General features: G+C 41.2%; 1 protein-coding gene across 2 annotated transcripts in view; it reads right to left on the reverse strand.

Annotated features, from left to right (window-relative positions):
• Window positions 1–18,029, reverse strand: part of fundc1 (FUN14 domain containing 1) — a 31,072-nt gene extending 13,043 nt beyond the window's left edge. Inside the window, exons 1-3 of one of the 2 annotated variants that reach the window (XM_078232005.1) lie at window positions 17,961–18,029; window positions 9,372–9,528; window positions 4,451–4,526 (exon numbers count right to left, since the gene is read on the reverse strand). In XM_078232005.1, coding sequence (XP_078088131.1) covers window positions 4,451–4,526; window positions 9,372–9,528; window positions 17,961–17,976 — 249 coding nt within the window. In that variant the 5' untranslated portion in view covers window positions 17,977–18,029. Of the gene's footprint in view, window positions 1–4,450; window positions 4,527–9,371; window positions 9,529–17,794 lie in introns of both variants that reach the window. The other variant, XM_078232003.1, reaches the window with a different exon arrangement.
• Window positions 18,030–18,611: the final 582 nt, after the last annotated feature.

Raw genomic sequence — 18,611 nt, forward strand, 5'->3', positions numbered from 1 at the left:
TTCAGTGACAATGAAGAAATGGTGATAAAGTTCCAAGTAAAGATGCTGTATGGCTTGGAGGGAAACATGCAGGTGATGGTGTTCCCATGTGTCTATCTATTGTCCTTGTTCTCGGTGGTAGAGATCATGGATTTGGAAGGTGCTGTCTAAGGGGCCTTAGTGAGTTGCTGCAGTGCATCTTGTAGATGGTACACATGGCTGCCACTGTGCATTTCTGGTAGTGGGAGTGAACGTTGAAATCATAGAAACCCTACAGTACAGAAAGAGGCCATTCGGCCCATCGAGTCTGCACCAACCACAATCCCACCCAGGCCCTACCCCCATATCCCTACATAGTTTACCCGCTAATCCCTCTAATCTACGCATCCCAGGACACTAAGGGGCAATTTTAGCACAGCCAATCAACCTAACCCGCACATCTTTGGACTGTGGGAGGAAACCGGAGCACCCGGAGGAAACCCACGCAGACACGAGGAGAATGTGCAAACTCCACACAGACAGTGACCCAAGCCGGGAATCGAACCCAGGTCCCTGGAGCTGTGAAGCAGCAGTGCTAACCACTGTGCTACCGTGCCGCCCAAGGTGGTGATGGTGTGCCAATCAGGCTGTTTTATCCTGGACAGTGTTGGGTTTCTTGAGTGTTGTCATCACAATCCTAATTTGTGCCTTGTAGCTGGTGGACAGGCTTTGGGGAGTCAGTAGGTTAGTTACCCACGTCGGATTCACAGCCTATGGCCTGCTCTTGTAGCCACAGTATTTATATGGCTGGTCTTGTTCATTTTCTGGTCAATGGACCCCACCACATCCCCACCCCACAGGATGTTGATAGTAGGTTGTAGATATGAACCTCAATCTTACCTTCACACTGGTTTACCAAGGACACTGAACCACCTACATTTTGCATTTAGCACAAAAAACAAAATCTTTATTCTACAAAGCTGAATGTCTTCCCTTTCATAAATAAAAATAGAAAATGTTGGAAAGATTCTGCAGGTCTGGCAGTATCTGTAGAGAAAGAAACAGAGTCAAGGGGCCCGATTTTACCATCATGTGGCAGCTGTTTTCAGGTGTGAAAACTTGGTAAAGTCGGGCGTGAGGCGAGTAGCGTGATCCGCGCCCGCCTCTGCGCCAGTTCCCCCTTTACCAAGGCCCAAAAATGGCCGCGATCGGGACCGTGCTCAAAACGGGCACGACGGCATTTTAAATGCATTTGCATGTATTTAAATTTACTTAATGGACTGCACACCCAACTTTACCGACACCGCCCCCTTTCCGCTGCGTTCGCCCATCCAGAATCAGTGCAAAACAAACATGCTCCATAGAAGTCCGATTCGGGCGCTCAAGGTTAGTGAGGAGATAGGTGCCTAGTGTCCGATGGTTCTCTGCTGGAGATCGATGGGGGGGGGGGGGGGGTGGCGGTGGGGGGGGAAAGAGGAGGTGGGTCTGTTGCTACTCTGCCTGAGGTCAGTGGAAAGAAAGGGGGAATCCACTGCCACTCTGCCCAAGATCAGTGGAGGAGGGGGAAGGGGGGTGGTCCGCTGCCACTCTGCCTGAGATCAGTGGAGGGGAAGGGGGAAGTGGCCCGCGATGGGTCTGGGTGGGGGGATAAGGGGGTCAAGTAATGTTGTGAGGGTGGGGCAATGTCTGTGGGGGCCAAGGAGAAGCATTATCCCGTCCGGAAGGGATGTGGCAGGGGAGCAGCATTCTATTATTTTTCTTTCTGCGCATGTGCAGTTGGAGGCGCCGATCGGAGCTGCAGGGTTTCGGGCACGTTAAGCGCCGCCCACAAGCTTCTGCAGCGCAATTCAGAATTGCTGATATTTTTGCAGGCAGAGTGCGTATGGGGGCGCCTCAGAACGGGTCTTAAATTCTAAAATTCACATCTGAAACACTTCCAGTTTCAAGTCCGCCCAGCATTAAGAGTCAAAATGGTAAAATAGGGCCCAAGGTCTCAAGTCTGATACGACTCTTCTGTGGAACCCAGTTCTGAAGAATTGGATTGAAAACATTAACTCTGTTTCTCTCTCCACAGATGCTGCTGGACTTGCTGAGATTTTCCTGCATTTTCTGTTTTTATTTCACATTTACAGTATCTTCAGTATTTTGCTTTTATTTAATCTCTTCTCTTTCAACCAATGAATAAAATTATTTTGTATTCACAGAAAATTCTCTAGAATATTCTAATATGTGAAAATGGCACATTTTTCATTAGACAAGTTTTACCTTTTTACATTAAAATAACTAACTATTTACCAATTTGTGACTATGAACTTGAATTAAATATATGGACTTTTCTTAGAATAAATCCTTTCCTACAGATGAAGGTTTAGAGAATTGTGCTTGTAGAAGCCATTCATAAAAACACATTTAATTTGATCTTTCAGGGAGAAGCTATTTGATTTCAACGGGAATTTTCAGTACATTAATATTAACCTTTACAGATAATAGAGGAATAAAAAAAGGTAGGCCCAGTTCCACCCTACAGGAGCATGCAGTCCTGTTACATGATTACAAAACCTCACTAACAATGTTTATAGAAAGTCAATTAGGTCAGAGGCAGAGACTAAGTGTAGTAAGGGAGGCAGAGTGTGATCTGGATAAATACAGAAGCTTATAATCTCAGGATGGTGGTTACATTTTTAATAAATATTTTAAAGAGTTCAGCGCTCCTCAAAGGCTCTTATAAATACCATATCCCATAGTTCAAATGTGTATACTTCCAAGCTGGTTTCAAAGTCCAATCTCCCTCTGTCTCAATAACTAATGTTAACTAAGAGGTCTGAGTCAGCACTGGTATTAATGAAATTCACATAAGACGGGCTCCTGACTGATGCAAAGACATCTGTCAATACAACTAGCATCAGACTTAACTTCAATCTCGCTATTGCTGACTAATGTTTTTGCTTTTCTGGATGTCACCTTTGTTACCACTTAATTGCACGTTTTCCCTGTGTCTGTGTGGGTTTGCTCCGGTTTGCTCCCACAGTCCAAAGATGTGTAGGTTAGGTTGATTGGTCGGTCATGCCAAATTGCCCCTTAGTGTCAGGGGGATTAGCAGTGTAAATACAAAGAACAAAGAACAATACAGCACAGGAACAGGCCCTTCAGCCCTCCAAGCCTGCGCTGCTCATGTGTCCCACTAGACCATTTGTTTGTATCCCTCTATTCCCAGTCTGTTCATGTGGCTATCTAGATAAGTCTTAAACGATTCCAGCGTGTCCGCCTCAATCGCCTTGCTTGGCAGTGCATTCCAGGCCCCCATCACCCTCTGTGTAAAATACATCCCCCTGACATCTGTGTTGAACCTTGCCCCCCTCACCTTGAACCCATGGCCCCTCGTGTTCGTCACCTCCGACCTGGGAAAAAGCTTCCCACTGTTCACCCTATCTATGCCCTTCATAATTTTATACACCTCTATTAGGTCACCCCTCATCCTCCGTCTTTCCAGGGAGAACAACCCCAGTTTACTCAATCTCTCCTCATAGCTAAGACCCTCCATACCAGGCAACATCCTGGTAAACCTTTTCTGTACTCTCTCCAAAGCCTCCACGTCCTTCTGGTAGTGTGGCGACCAGAACTGGATGCAGTACTCCAATTGTGGCCTAACCAACATTCTTTACAGCTGCAAAATCATATGCCAACTTTTATATTCTATGCCCCGTCCAATAAAGGCAAGCATGCCATATGACCACCCTCTCCACCTGTGCTGCCACCTTTAAGGATCTGTGGACTTGTACACCCAGGTCCCTCTGCGTGTCTATACTCCTGATGGTTCTGCCATTTATTGTATAGCTCCTCCTTACATTAGATCTACTGAAATGCATCACTTCGCATTTATCTGGATTAAATTCCATCTGCCATTTCTCCACCCAATGTTCCAGCCTATCTATATCCTGCTGTATTCTCTGACAATGTTCATCACTATCCGCAACTCTAGCAATCTTTGTGTCGTCCGCAAACTTACTGATCACACCAGCTACACCTTCCTCCAAATACGTGAGGTTACAGGGATAGGGCCTGGATGGGATTGTTGTCAATGCAGGCTCGATGGGCCTAATAGTCTCCTTCTGCTCTGTAGGAATTTTATGATTCTTATCCTCACCTAACAGAATAGTAAAGATTGGAAGCAACTGAACACTTGGTGTTCTCCAGGTTAATAGAAATTCAGTAAATGCAAAAATGACGACTCCCACTATTAAAAGGAATTGTTGCCTGAGTTAGCATTAAAAATGTTGTTAAATCCTTAAGGTTAGTTACTTTTATAAGTTACTCTGGTTTTGCTGCTGTGGTATTCTTCAGCAATGGGCTGCTGTGCTACTGCTTTTAAGGCCCTCATATAATTGATTTACTTTAAATAACAATGCAACTTACTACTGTGAAACCTGTTTGCCAACAGTTATGAAAATTAAAATGCTGAATGCTACATATATTAAATTTAACTTTTCATTACCTGCATCAATAGGAACCCACCACCAATGGCTGTAGCTGCCAATTTGCCAATCTTCTGAAATACAAAACCTGCACACCTGAAAGTGAGAACAACAGAACTAAATATTAATTTTCCTTAAGGTTCTCCTTCAAAAACATTCTATTTGGGTAAGTAATTTTTCAGTGCCAGGTTTCCTGGTCCTTTTTCTACATCCTCAAACCAACAGTCAAGGCAGATTATGTGTTCAATATCCGGTCAATACAATACAGCTTTGTGCCAAATGCCAACTGTGCCATTGATTTCCATTCAATTTTTCTTTACCGAGGAGGAAGCACCATGCATCAATTCAGCAGCAAAATAGATTGCCACTTGCAAATTGAAATTGCACACCTTTTAATTGCTTTGCTATTGAGGGCCTCATCTTTTTGTCAATAACCTGTTTAAAATGTCCACTGTGAAACAGCAAACGAGTGCAGCTGAGGAACTGAGTGCATATCTGAGAGTTTAGTGAGTGGGGGAGTTAGGTATTTTTTTCTCTACTTTTCTTACCCTGTAAGAATTGGTACTTACTCCACTACTGGGAAAGGAGCTAGCTATTTCGTGAGTATCTGGTAAGTAGTTACGGTCTGTTCCAGTCCTAAGGTTTAAAATAGTATACAAACTGGTGGTAAAGTTAATAAGGTAACACAAGTGAATAATATAATTAAATAATTCATTAAAACACATTAAGGATGGCAGGACAAGTGATGTGTCAAGGCTGCAGCATGTGGGATATTCCTGGATAATGGTGTGATCCAGACAAACACGTCTGCAGTAAGTGTTTGCCGCTCAAGAAGCTTTGGCTCAGAGTCATTGAACTGGAGAATGAGTTGAAGACACTATGACATATCAGGGATAGGGAAAGTTACCTGAATGCTTTGAAACAGGAAGTAATTAGGACAGAATAGGGTCTTTTGATTTGGTCAATGGCCAGGGACAGGAGGGTGTGATTGTGAGAGAAGCAAGTAAGGGGACACAGAGGACAGCAGTGTCAGCATCTGCAATTGTCAATGATTTGAGGTTTTCTCAGCTTGTTTGGATGAGAATGGAGCTGCAAGGTGGATGAGCTGACCAACCATGGCACTGTGGTATGGGAATCTATTCAGATGGGGGGAGCAAAACGGAACGTTGTGGTAGTAGGGAGCAGTATACTGAGGAAGATTGACACAGTTCACTGCAGCAAAGAGTAAGAGTCCAGAAAGCTATGTTGTCTGCCTGGTGCCAGGGTTCGGGACATCTGCTCAGGACTTGAGCGTGGAAGAAAGAAGTCCCTGTTATCATGGTCAATGTAGGTACCAACAACATGGGTAGAACTAGGAAAGAGGTTCTGCATAGAAAGCATGAAGCATTAGGTATTGAATTTGTGGCAGGTGGCCAATGGCAATAACAGCAATAATAACAGTAATATTAAAAGTGAGGGCAACAGTAACAATGAGAGTCAAGCATGCTGGGAACTTTGGTCAAGTTATAATTAAACACAGATACAACTTAGAAAGTTGCAGAAAGTCATGACCTGTCCTGAGCTGTGACCTGACACTTCTTGTGTGGACCAAATAAGAATGGTAGTTTGGGCTATGCTAGACACAACAGTGCCATTGTTATCTTATATGGTGAGGCTATATAATTTACATGCAACTTGGTATAAACGTTTGGGAGTTGTTTACAAGTAACTCCATTGGCTATAATCAAACATTGTGATCAGTTTCTGGTGACATCATCGGCTGAGTGCCAGAGAACCTTCTGGAAGAATGTGAGAAGTTTAGGTTAAAGAGATGTGTTTGAGTCTTTGTCTCCAGCAACAACTTTAGACCCGCCATCGCAAGTGTGCCCTGAAGGAACATCTTCAGAGAAGACAAAGAACCATGAGGGAAGACCTACGTTGGGAATGGACATGGCTAGTTGCTCAAACTGAGGTAGTATTAGTTTTCAGTTAAAAGTTTAGTGTTAAAGTCAGAGGGTTAAAGTGAAATGAATTAAAGTGTTGCAACTGTTGTGAATTTATGAGTTTGGTACCTAAAGTGTTGGATAAAGTGAACGTTTCATTTAAGTGAGTGAACAGCATTGTGCTGCTGGACCTATAGACCCTCCTGTGCCACCATCTCAGATCAGTACTGCACTTGGGGTCGGGAAGTACAGGGATCTCCTTCTCCAGTCCCCCCAAATGTCACACACCAGTGTCTATCTGGACAGGACTGTGCTGCAGGCCTTATGCAGCCATCGCAACGAAGTTCAAATTATCGACTGGGATGGTGGCCTAATGAAGACAACGGGGGCAATATGGGCTGTTCGGGGAAGGGGGGTGGGTGGTTAATGGGTCATGATGAGAGGCGGAGGGGCAAGAAGCTGAATGGAGAAGATAAACAATGTAAGGTAGAGGGAAGACCAAGGGGAGAGAAGCTCTACCCTAACAGGACTGCATGTAAAGCTCACAAACAAAGGGGGGGTGGGGTCAAAGGGATACCACATTGTTTACTACAACAGAATGGATTAAGACTCAAGTTGCGGTAGGTAAAAGTCCAAGTGGGGCCTGGGCACCTCACAGATTATGGGCTTGGTGGGGGTGGTGGTGATTAAATCAAGGAACAGACTTCTTGAGGCTGCTAACCATTTTCCTCTGGGTTGCTGACATTCTGGAGAGAGTGATATGAGTGTGTTGTACTGGTGTTTAAATATGATGCTGGGACCTTTCAAACCTGTCAGCTGAGGGGAGGTTGCCTGTGCATAATTAATGAGGTTCTAAGTGCAGCATTTGGCGCAGGATCCTGCAATTCCGGCCAGAGGCAAATGAACCACCTGCCACTGATCTCAAAATGGGAGAATTCCGCCCGGTTTTTCTGTTAATACATATTTACCTCATGCAAATTCTGAATGTTGGAATATTAGATTGATATGGTAGACTGTTTTACTTTTCTGACTTTGTAAAGTTTATTTTGCTTGTTTCTGCAAGTGTGGGATCTTGTGGCTTTATTTGGTCTCTAACCAGATCATAACAAGGGAAATAAACCTGCAGCCTCCTGGTTTTGGGGGAATGGGAGTAACTGCATTGTTCTATACAGACTCTGGCATGGACTCAATGGGTCAAATGGCCTCCTTTTGTGTTATGATTTTATGACCCTAAGGAGGGGAAAAATAGAGTACAAGAAAAAGCTAGCTAGAAATATGAAGACAGATAGTAAGAGTTTCTATAGATAAAAACAAAGAGTTAACAAAGTGAGTGTTGCTCCTATAGAAAGTGAGTCTGGAAAGTTGATAATGAAAAATAAGGAGATAGCAGATTAATTGAATGGGTATCTTGCATTGGTCTTCATTACAGAGGATATAACTAATATCCTAGAAATGGCTGTAAATCAGGAATTGGACAGAGGGAGGAACTCCAGAAAATTAGAATCACCTGGGAAATAGTACTTGTCCCACAGTTCCAACAATTTTCTAAGTCCCTCGGACTTGATGAATTTCACCCTAGGGTCTTAAAAGAAGTGGCTAGTGAAATAGTTGATGCTTTGGTTTTAATTTTTTTAAATTCACTGGATTCAAGGAAGGATCAATTAGATTGGAAAATAGCTAACGTAACTCCTTTATTGAAAAAGGGAGGCAGACAGAAGGCAGTAAACTATAGGCCAGTTAGCTTCACATCTGTCACAGGGAAAATGTTAGAAGCTATTATTATAGATGTCATAACATCTTCGATAAATTCACAGTAATCAGACAGACAACATGGTTTTGTGAAAGGGAAATCATGTTTCACTAATTTATTGGAGTTCTCTGAAGATGTGGATAAAGGTGGATGTACTGTACTTAGATTTCCAGAGAGCATTTGATAAGGTGCCTCATCAAAGATTGTGAAAAATAAAAGCTCATGGTATAGGAGTAACATATTAACATGGATCGAAGATATGATGGGTAAATAACATGTATATTTGTAAGCAGACCAAAGGAAAGATCGGAAATTTTAAACATTTAATTAAAAATATGGATCATAAATACTAAATAATATAATACTAGCTAAGAATTAGTTTACGTTACTTAGTGATACTGTAGTTAATATGAAGCACTGTGTTTAAAAGTCACCTATATAGCATGAATAACTAAATCCATGGAACAAATCTGGCACTATTTATTCATACGTCAGGGCAACTGTACATATGAATGCATTCCATGAATGGACAAATGGAAAAATGCAGTATCTGTTCTTGAAGCCAAGTACAAAAACTAGAGGTGCCAGAGCAAATTGCCTTGGATCTGTACTTCAGGTAGAAGAAGTAACTTCTACAGTGGAACTGGAACAATTTTTAAAGTAATCATTGCTGGTGACACTACTGAAATTAAAGTGTAAACCTTGCAGAACAATGCTGCCTGTGTTTAAAATGCATAGATAAGAGCCAAAACTCCTGACAGAAAAGAGGAAGAGTTACCTGAAAACAGTTAATATAAAAATAAAAAACAGGAAAAGAACTTTTTTTCCCCGTGACCAGCACTCCAGCAATCTCATCTGAGGGAACACTTTGATACCAATACTAAATTAGAGACAGTTTGTGCTATATACCCAGGAACTGAGTTAATATTACCTGACTTTGAGTAGGACTTTAAAAGCCAGCAGTTTCAGAAGATTTTCATTCCATCAATTTGGGTTCAATTCAAAGTGAAATGACAAAGTTAAAAGGACAGAGCTTTGATCCACTGTACGACCCAAAAGCCACAAGCTTAGAACATTTGCAAAGTTCTACTGAGCAATGTTTTTTAAAAATCCACATGATTATTGACCATATTAAAACATCTCACTTTTTATTCAATTTATCTCTTCTGAAGTTTTTGTTTTGCAGCTCCTTCTAAATGTGCCTGTGCAGTTGGGGTGGGGGATAAAGACAATTGTAGTGGTGCATGTACAGAAGACTACACTACTCACCAGCCAGTTACACCACCCATCATTAACTGAGTAGCTACTGAATATTTCTCTGCAACTGGTCCAGAATTCTGTCCAAAAATACGACCCCACCATTCGTGTCGCCCTGAATATTCCAACAGATCTACGACCTCGTAGGATTCATCATCACTGTTTTGACCTAAGGAAAGTGAACAGTACAAACAATGGTTTATTGGTTTATTTTCCTAATGCACAACAGACAAGCTCTGGTGAGAAATAAGAGGTATGATAAAGAGGAGCTAAAGATAGAAATATGGTATTGGTTTCAGTTCGGCCAATTTTTTCGATCTACAATGCTCGTACTGTAATTAAGAGAGAATAAAGGTAACACTAAGTTATTCTGGCTAATGTCAGGTAAGCACAATCTTGATTATTATGCTATCATACTTTTCCAATCCACTAGTGAGATCAACGAGCTGTTTCTTTTACTCAAAAGCCATGTCCTGGGGTTCTTGGATGGTTTATTGAGTGCTTTGATTCCTATTTATATCAACTGGTCTGATCAAGGGCAAGAATAGGAGTGCTACAGTTAGTCATAATGTCTTTGATCAGGGAAGGGAACATTTTCAGGGTTTCTGCTTCTAACATTACTCATATCTACAGTTTAATAATATGCACTGGGAAATGGATCAATAACAAAGTCAGATTTGCTCATTTCGCTTAAAGCTGTGAGACTATCCTCAAACAAGGATTTTACATCTCTAAGCAAGAAAATATATTAAAAACGGGATTGGTGAAAAGGGGACTAAGCTCAGTTGCTATGTTTCCCATAATCAAATAACCTGCCAATCCCACCTGCCTGGGGATTGTGATTGGTGCAGACTCAATGGGCCGAATGGCCTCCTTCTGCACTGTAGGGATTCTATGATTCACCAGCACGGGACTAACTTATAAATAATAGCCATGTAAACAACTTGGCAGGGGGCACCCAACATTCACACAAATGCATCATAGAGTCAATTCCATTTGAAAGAGTGGGGTAAGACTTGAAGAGAACATGTTAAAGTGTTATGTCCCTCAAGTTTTCTTAATTTAATAAGTTAGACAAGAAAATTAAATCTTATTTTAGTATGGAAATCATAGTGGTGTCATAGTTTACAATACATTAATATGCAAAGATAAATAGAGCAAACAAATTAATAGTTTTAATATTAATATTTTCCCACTCCCAAAATGACATACTACACAGTAGGATCAGAAAGTATTTCGCTTCCCATTTGTTGCGCAAAGATAAAGGTCAGTCCTGAAATCTAAAAGGAACAAGATTTCTAAATATTTCTAAGGAGAAGGCAAGGCACTGAGCAAACCACTTTCCTTTGAGTTTCAGCTGAACACAATGGTTGCCCTTCAAAAATCATGCTAAGGTTCTGTGTTCCAGCTCCACTAGGTATTTTACTTTGTTGCACTACTCAGCAAGTGCAGTGTTAGAGGCGTCATCTTTCAAATGAGACATTAAACCAAGACTGTCTTCACATTCCGGTGAATATAATCCAACAGAACATTCCCCATGCTTCCTATACTCAAATACAAATACTGTAGCAACCAGTGCTCCAATGCCCCACGTTTGCTCAATTATGGTGGAATTTTTTTTTAAAATCAGGGTTTTTGCACTTTAATAACTTACATTTACATTGCACCATAATAAAAGATCCCAGTGTACTTCACAGAAGCATTATCAAACAAAAGTTGATATAAGCTACGTAAGGGACTGTTAGACTAAAAGAGGTAAGTTTTATGGGAGGAAAGAGAGGAGGAAAGGTATAGGGCGGGAATTCCAGAGTTTAGGACCTTGGCAGTTGAAGATATGACTGGCAACTATGACACAATTAAAAGCAGGACTAGTTAAGAGGCCAGAATTGGAGGAGCACAGTTATGAGGACTTTAGGGCTGGAGTTGATAACAAAAAGAGAGAGAGGGGAGACCATGGGTAATTTGAAAACATTGTTGGGAATTTTAAAATGAAGGTGGTGTTTAACTGGGAGTTAATGTGGATCAGCAGGTACAGGGGTAATGGATGAATGGAACTTGGTGCAATTAGGATAGTTAGTTTTCTATACTTTCTGCCAAAATGGATAACCTCACACTTATCCACATTAAACTCCATCTGCAAAATAGGCCAAGATTAAGGTACAAAAACCCCTCGACGGTGAACCTCAGGAAATATGGCATATCCATCACAGACTGAGATAAAAATGCACAAAAGAGGAACTACCCAGGGAGCAATCTCAAGTAGTATTGTTGTTTCTTTCGAAAAGCAAAGAATACAGGCAGCTAAGGACAAAAGGCAAGCTAAAAAAAACAAGTAATATCAACAAAATCAGACAATTCATCCTTGCCCACACTGGAAAGCCATGTAGGTCTAAAATCAGGCTCCACGGCAGATGACTGTATGCATGTAAGAAACAGCCCTCTTTGATCACAAAGGGAAACGAATGATGACACACTTTTCCTTGTTATGTAGCTTTTCTGAATAGTACAGAAACATATCTTTTTGTCAATATGTATGACATGTATGATTGGAATTGAGTTTAATTGGAAGAATCCCTTGGGTAAATGATGGGAGCAGACGATTGTGCCCAATGTTAATTGTATACCCACAGAGACCTGCAATACATTGCAGTCAAATTAGTAGCTTTATTGCAACTGTACTTCTTAAAATACAGAATTTCTAGCTATTTTTTCACCACAGATATAACAGAATAAAAATTTATCACTCTGGAAAAAGCTACATAAAGCTGTCCATCTGTAAAATTGTATGAGGTAGTGGATATTAACTAAAGATTCACAAGTCTCTATCGAAAGGAATAGACTAAAACTGTGGTTGTTTGCTAAGAAGGTGCATGTTTGTAATATGTATCTCTAAATTACTGTGCTGTAAAGATTGGTTCCAATTCTACTGCTCACCACCTGGCTCTCTAGAGTAGAAGCCAGTGTTCATGTTGGGTTTGGAAATACTAAATCTGTATTTTAACACATTTTAATGAGCAATCATTGAATTATTGTGTCTGAGTTCTGAGCTGTTAAGTATTGACACCATAGCTGTCAACAGTGAGCCTGGTGCATGAAGCAAGACTGAATGGGAAGTGAGTACACCAACATTTGTAAGCAGTCGTTCTACATTTAAAAAAAACAAGAGGATATCCAAAACTCTGCTAATTCTGATGTACGTTTGATACCTTTTTTCCTCCAAAGTGTCTTGGGTAAATGGACAAACACTGAGCTTGTTCTGGCAATTCTATCTGCTACCTTGCTATCAATGCAGACATTTCTAAAGATAGAAATTTCGAGATAGGTACATAACAAACAATGCAAAATTTGGAAAATTAAAGAACACATTATAAAGATCACATTTAAGATAGACAGGCTTGTTAATGAACAAAATATGTACTTTTTAATCAAAACAGGGCAAAGAATTTAAAATATCAACACATTTATCTTTTTATAATATTAATTTGGCCTCAACTAGGATGTTGCATCCAATTCTAGGGACTGAAATTTTATGAAGGATGTGAAGGTATTAAAGAGGGTGCAGAAAAGATTTATGACAATGGCTCCAGGAATGAGGGACTTCCGTTACCCGGATACACTGGAGATCTGAGGCTGTTCTCTTAGAGAAGGCTGAGAAGAGATTTGACAGAGGTGTTCAAAATAATAGAGAAACTTTTCCCATTTGGCAGATGAGCTGAGAACCAAAGGATATCAATTTAAGGTGAATGGCAAAAGAAATTAAAAGGTTATGAATAAAAATATTTTATGCAGTGAGTGTTTAGGATCTGGAATGTACTGCCTGAGCGTATGGAGGAGATGAATTCCATGATGGCTTTCAAAAGGGAACTGGATGATTATCTCTGTGGGGAAAAGATCAGGATGTGGGATTAGCTGAGTTACTCATGCAAAGAGCCAGCACAGACACAATGGGCCAAATGGTCTCCTCCTGTGCTGTAATCATTATATATTAATAGAAATAAAGGAGGGAGGGATTAGAAATAAAATAGCAATCTGAACCAGAGGAGGTTAGAATGGGGAAAGATTTTAAAAACAAAAGACATTGCCTCTGCCTAGGTTCTTGCAGCCACAGTGTTGATAAGGTTGGTCTCTAGTAGCTCGTTCAAGATATTGAGGGTAGGAATCTTTGAAGATCAGGGGAAATGGTTGGACCTTTTCATGCTGCTGCTGGTTATTGCTTGATTCTTCTGTAGCTCAGATATTATGTATATTTGTTACTCCATGCCTGGATGCTGTCCAGGCACTGCTGTAAGTGGGCTGCTCTATTATTGGGAGAGTTGTGAATGGAGCTATAAATGATTCAGCGGATTTGTGTAGAGGAAGAAGAAAAAGTGAAGAACACAAGGAAGTTAGGATTATATGTCAACACTGGTGAGGTTCAGATCCTGTTCCTGATACCTAGAACTCATTCCAAAATCTAATCAAGGAGCAATGTTAGGTGGATTGGCTATGCTATATTGCCCCTTTGTGTCCAAAGATGTGTAGGTTAGGTGGGGTAGCCATGGTAAATGCGTGGGATTACAGGGATAGGGCAGAGGGGGTGGGCCACGGTAAGATGCTCTTTCGGAGAATTGGTGCAGACTTGATGGGCTCAATGGCCTCCTTCTGCATGGTGGGGACGTTATGGTTCAATAACCCAAAACAAAAGGGGGTAAAAACTTGAATTCTTTGAATTGATGCTAATTCTGAGATCCTGAGTTAGAAATTGAAGTTAACATGGTAATCATCATGAATCGTAGTTTCATCGTACAGCCATTTAGCCCATCAAGTCCATGCTGGTGCTCTGTAGATGCATCCAGTTGACTCTATCCCCATAGCCATTTCCTTAAAGTGTCTCTCCAATTTCTTTTTGCAATCATTAATTGTCTCCTCTCCACCGCACTCATAGGCACTGAATTCCAGGTCATTACCACTTGCTGAGATTCACAAGACAAAAGAAGAGGTTTGAAAATGTGGCGAACAGCTGGATTAAAACACCTTTGCTAGCTATAATAATCTGGAAGTTTGAGTGATTAAGATCACACAAGCATAGGATTACTAAATTCTTGAAGAAGTGCATAAAACATAGTCATATCATGTGTGCTTTGCCCGTAGGCAGGTCCTTTGCTCATTGTCTGGTGATGCTTCATCATCTGATGCTTCATCATGGGTTGTTTTCTTGGCAGCTTTTGTGAGTGGTAGTTTGCCATTGCCTTCCACTCTCAGGGGCAGAGTGAGAAGGCATGTTCCAAGTCTACTTCAGCCAGAACGGGAATCAGACCAGCAAAGTTGGCATTATTCTGAACCACACACTAGCTATCTAGTGAACTATAAGCTAACCCTGCAACGCCCCCCCCCCCCCATGTTTTAAATTAATGATTACAAAGAAAGTAGTTGTTATATACTTGACAGATTTACAAAGGATCCATTTTGCACAAAAAAAATTATTTATTAGTATCACAAGTAGGCTTACATTATCACTGCAATGAAGCTACTGTGAAAATCTCCTAAAAAAGGATACACCACCCTGTGAGACCTAATTAGATGAAATAGTATTTTTAAAATTCTTTCATGAGACATGGGTGAGACTGTGAAGGCGAGTATTTATTGCCCATCCTTAAATGTCCCTGAGCAGATAGTGGTGAGCCATCTTCTTGAACTGCTGCTTTTTACATTGTTGTGGTGAACAAATACAACAAAAACAAACATCCTCCACAGCCTCTTTTATCTTTCCATGGTTTTGTATATCTGTTCCCAACACAAAAGTACTGAAGATAGTACAGATGGTCCACTATCATTGGCTGAAAGGATGGATTATGATCCATGAGCCGATCTTTCCAGGGCTGAACCAATTTTGTAACCAATTCCATTCTCCAACATGGCCATTGTTTCTGATTGAATCAGATAGTTAACAACTTCATCCTATTCAACCCCAAGGTTTCAATCCCATATGCTCTCAATCACAAAGGTCATCTAATGCCACCCCAAACATCACTTAGATCTGCCTCTGAGCTGAAATTTCCATCTATGTCACTGTCACATTCAGACTTGATTACTTGAATGCTCCCCTGGTTGTCCTCCTAACTTCTACCCTCCAGCTCAACTCTGCTTCCCTTATCTCATTTACTCTTGTCCTTCATGATCTACATTAGCACCTGGTTCCAATATAAACTTTTCAGCCTTGCGTTTAAATCCCATCATAACCTGGTCACTTCTGATCTCTATAACCTCTTCTAACCCACCCACTGCCATCACCACCACACTCCCCATCAAACTTTCTTTGCACTGACGTTTTCCTTATGCAATAAAAACCTTGCATTTCTACAGCATCTTTCATTACCACCAGATGTCCCAAAGCAGTTTACAGCCAATGAAGTACTCTTGAAATGTAGTCACTATTGTAATCTAGGACAGTGACAGCCTATTGTGCGCAGCAAACTCCTACAAACGGCTAACTCCCACAAACATGATAATGATCAGATAATTTGATTGTGAGATGTTTATTGAAAGGTAAGTATTGGTCAGGGCACTAGGGATAACTCATCTGCTCCTCTCAAGATTGTGTCATGGGATCTTTTATGCCCACTTCAGGAAGAAGAAGAGTTCTTGATTTAATGTCTCATCCAAAATATGGCACTTCTGACAGTGTAGTACTCCCTCCCCAATAATGCACTGGCATGCAGCCTAGATTGCAGTGTTCATGTCTTGGAATGGGACTTTAACCCACAACTTTCAGATTTCGAGGCATACTACTGTAACTAGTCATAGCTGACATACTACATTACTTTGCCCCACAACTTTGATTTGATTTATTATTGTCACATGTATTTACAGTGAAAAGTACTGTTTCTTGCGTGCTATATAGACAAAACATACCGTTCATAGAGAAGAAAACGAGACAGTGCAGAATGTAGTGTTACAGTCATAGCTAGGGTGTAGAGAAAGATCAACTTAATGCAAGGTAAGTCCATTCAAAAGTCTGACAGAAGAAATTGCATTAAAGCATTGTTAGAGAGTTTAAAAGAGTTAGAATGAAATTTTAGAAGCATAGAACAAGAATAAAAGATAGAATTAGAAGGTATGCTGGGCACAGCTTGCAAGAAGTCGCCTCGCTCCGGTGCCATCTTGGAATTGGCAGCTATGCTTTCAACCACTTGGGCCCCACATTTTGAAATTTCTTCCGAACATGCCTTCAGGAATGTCCTTAAAACCCATCATCTTTAATTCATGCTTCTTTAGCTTAGTATCAATTTTTTGTCTGGTTATCTGTGTGAATTGTCTTGTGATGTTTCACAAGTTGTCGTTATATCCATGCAACAATCACCAATTTGGCTTAAATTTGTAACATAACTGCCTTAAAATACACTTTTATATGTTTAAATGTTTGCAAACGGTATAATTTCTTTTCATCTTTAAAATTGCTATGTCATTTGTTTGTACCAAAAAACGCAAATGACCTACAAAGCTTTTTTAATGCTTATGAATCAAGATGGAGAGCTATAGCCCATAATGCAACACAAAAAGGAAAACTAAGACGTTATTAGGTAGCAGTGAATATGTTTGGACTTCAAAGACAGTAAGGTTTTAGGAAGAAACAACAACCGAGTGAGTAAAGAGTTTAGCAGTTTTGAAGTCTTGGAAGAAACAAGTTTCGGGTACTGTGGAATAGGCTTCACTTCGACACCGAAAAAAAGGTCTAACAAGGAGAAAGTATTTGGCACGTGGAATGAAAATGCATTGATCATACAAACTGCTCAATAAAGTTTATTTATTAATTACAAGTAAGGCTTACATTAACACTGTAATGAAGTTACTGTGAAATTCCCCTAGTCGCCACATTCCAGTGTCTGTTCGGGTCAATGCACCTAACCAGCACTGTGGGAGAAAACTGGAGCACCCAGAGGAAACCCATGCAGACACGGGGAGAACGTGCAAACGCCACACAGATAGTGAACCAAGCCAGGAATTGCTGTGAGGTAGCAGTGCTAACTACCATTCCGCCCACAATATGACATCCTTCCTTCAGTGAGCAAACCGCATTCAATCAACAACTTTCGGTGCAGATTGTCAGATTTAAAGTCCACTGGAGATTTTAATTTGATTTATTGTCACATGTTAGCATAGTGAAAAGTATTGTTATGCCCAATACAAACAAAGCATACCGTTCATAGAGAAAGAAACGATTTCATTGGAGGTGGGGACACCCACAAATGCAAAGATCATATTAAATAGCTGCCTGTTTTCTTCACGTCTATGACCTGTAATACATGTCAAACCCTGACTGATGTAATTTTGATACCACATCCAACAATGAGAATAACAAATGTAAGGGGCTGGGAGACGCGTTTGTCACGAACTCAATGGAGTTAGAAAACATGAAATTGCATGTTCAATGCATTATAACTGAAAGAAAAACGCACATCCACTTAGAGCCAGGATCAGAGGGAAAGCAGACATATTCCTCGGACCATCCATCACCCAATGGATCCGCTCAGATGCACCTTCCCCACCCGGCCACTCCGCACAAGCCCCTTCACAAACACACTGAAGTAAGTGGAGGAGCTCGCCGCTTCTCGTCCAGCTTACCTCCTCGCTCCGCCATACTGCAGCTGCTGTGAATGTTGATGGCTCAACAACTCCAGCTCCTCACCCGGAAACGCATCCCTGTGTGGGGTCAGAATGACGGCCCCGGCACCATGGTGATGGGGCCTGGCACCGGCCGTGCAGGCCGGGCCCACCTCAGCTCGGAAATGTCATTTTCTTAGAACATATTCCTGTTGGAATATGCGCCAAACTTGTGATTTTTTTTAAACCCGGGTTTTCAGTGGAGCTGTCATCAGACTTAGTTCCAGTCGGTAACAGGCCAATGCGATATTCCATCATAAACTTCTTACTCAGAACTCTGCTGCCAACGCTCTCACTTTCACCAAGTCCAGCTCACCTATCACTCCTCTTGTGCTCACTGATCCACATTGGTTCCTCTCTTAATTTTAAATATAGCGCCTTTGTTTTCAAATCTGTCTGTGGCACAGTCTGCCCGTGCCTGTGTGGGTTTCCTCCAGGTGCTCTGGTTTCCTCCCACAATCTGAAAAACTGCTGGTTGGGTGCATTGGCCATGCTAAATTCTCCCTCAGTGTGCCCGAACAGATGCCGGAGTGTGGCGACTAGGGGATTTTCACAGTAACTTCATTGCAATGTTTATGTAAGCCATCTCTGCATAACTCCAATCCTGACTTC

This window comes from Mustelus asterias, chromosome 17 (assembly GCF_964213995.1).
Source record: "Mustelus asterias chromosome 17, sMusAst1.hap1.1, whole genome shotgun sequence".
Classification (NCBI taxonomy): Eukaryota; Metazoa; Chordata; class Chondrichthyes; order Carcharhiniformes; family Triakidae; genus Mustelus; species Mustelus asterias.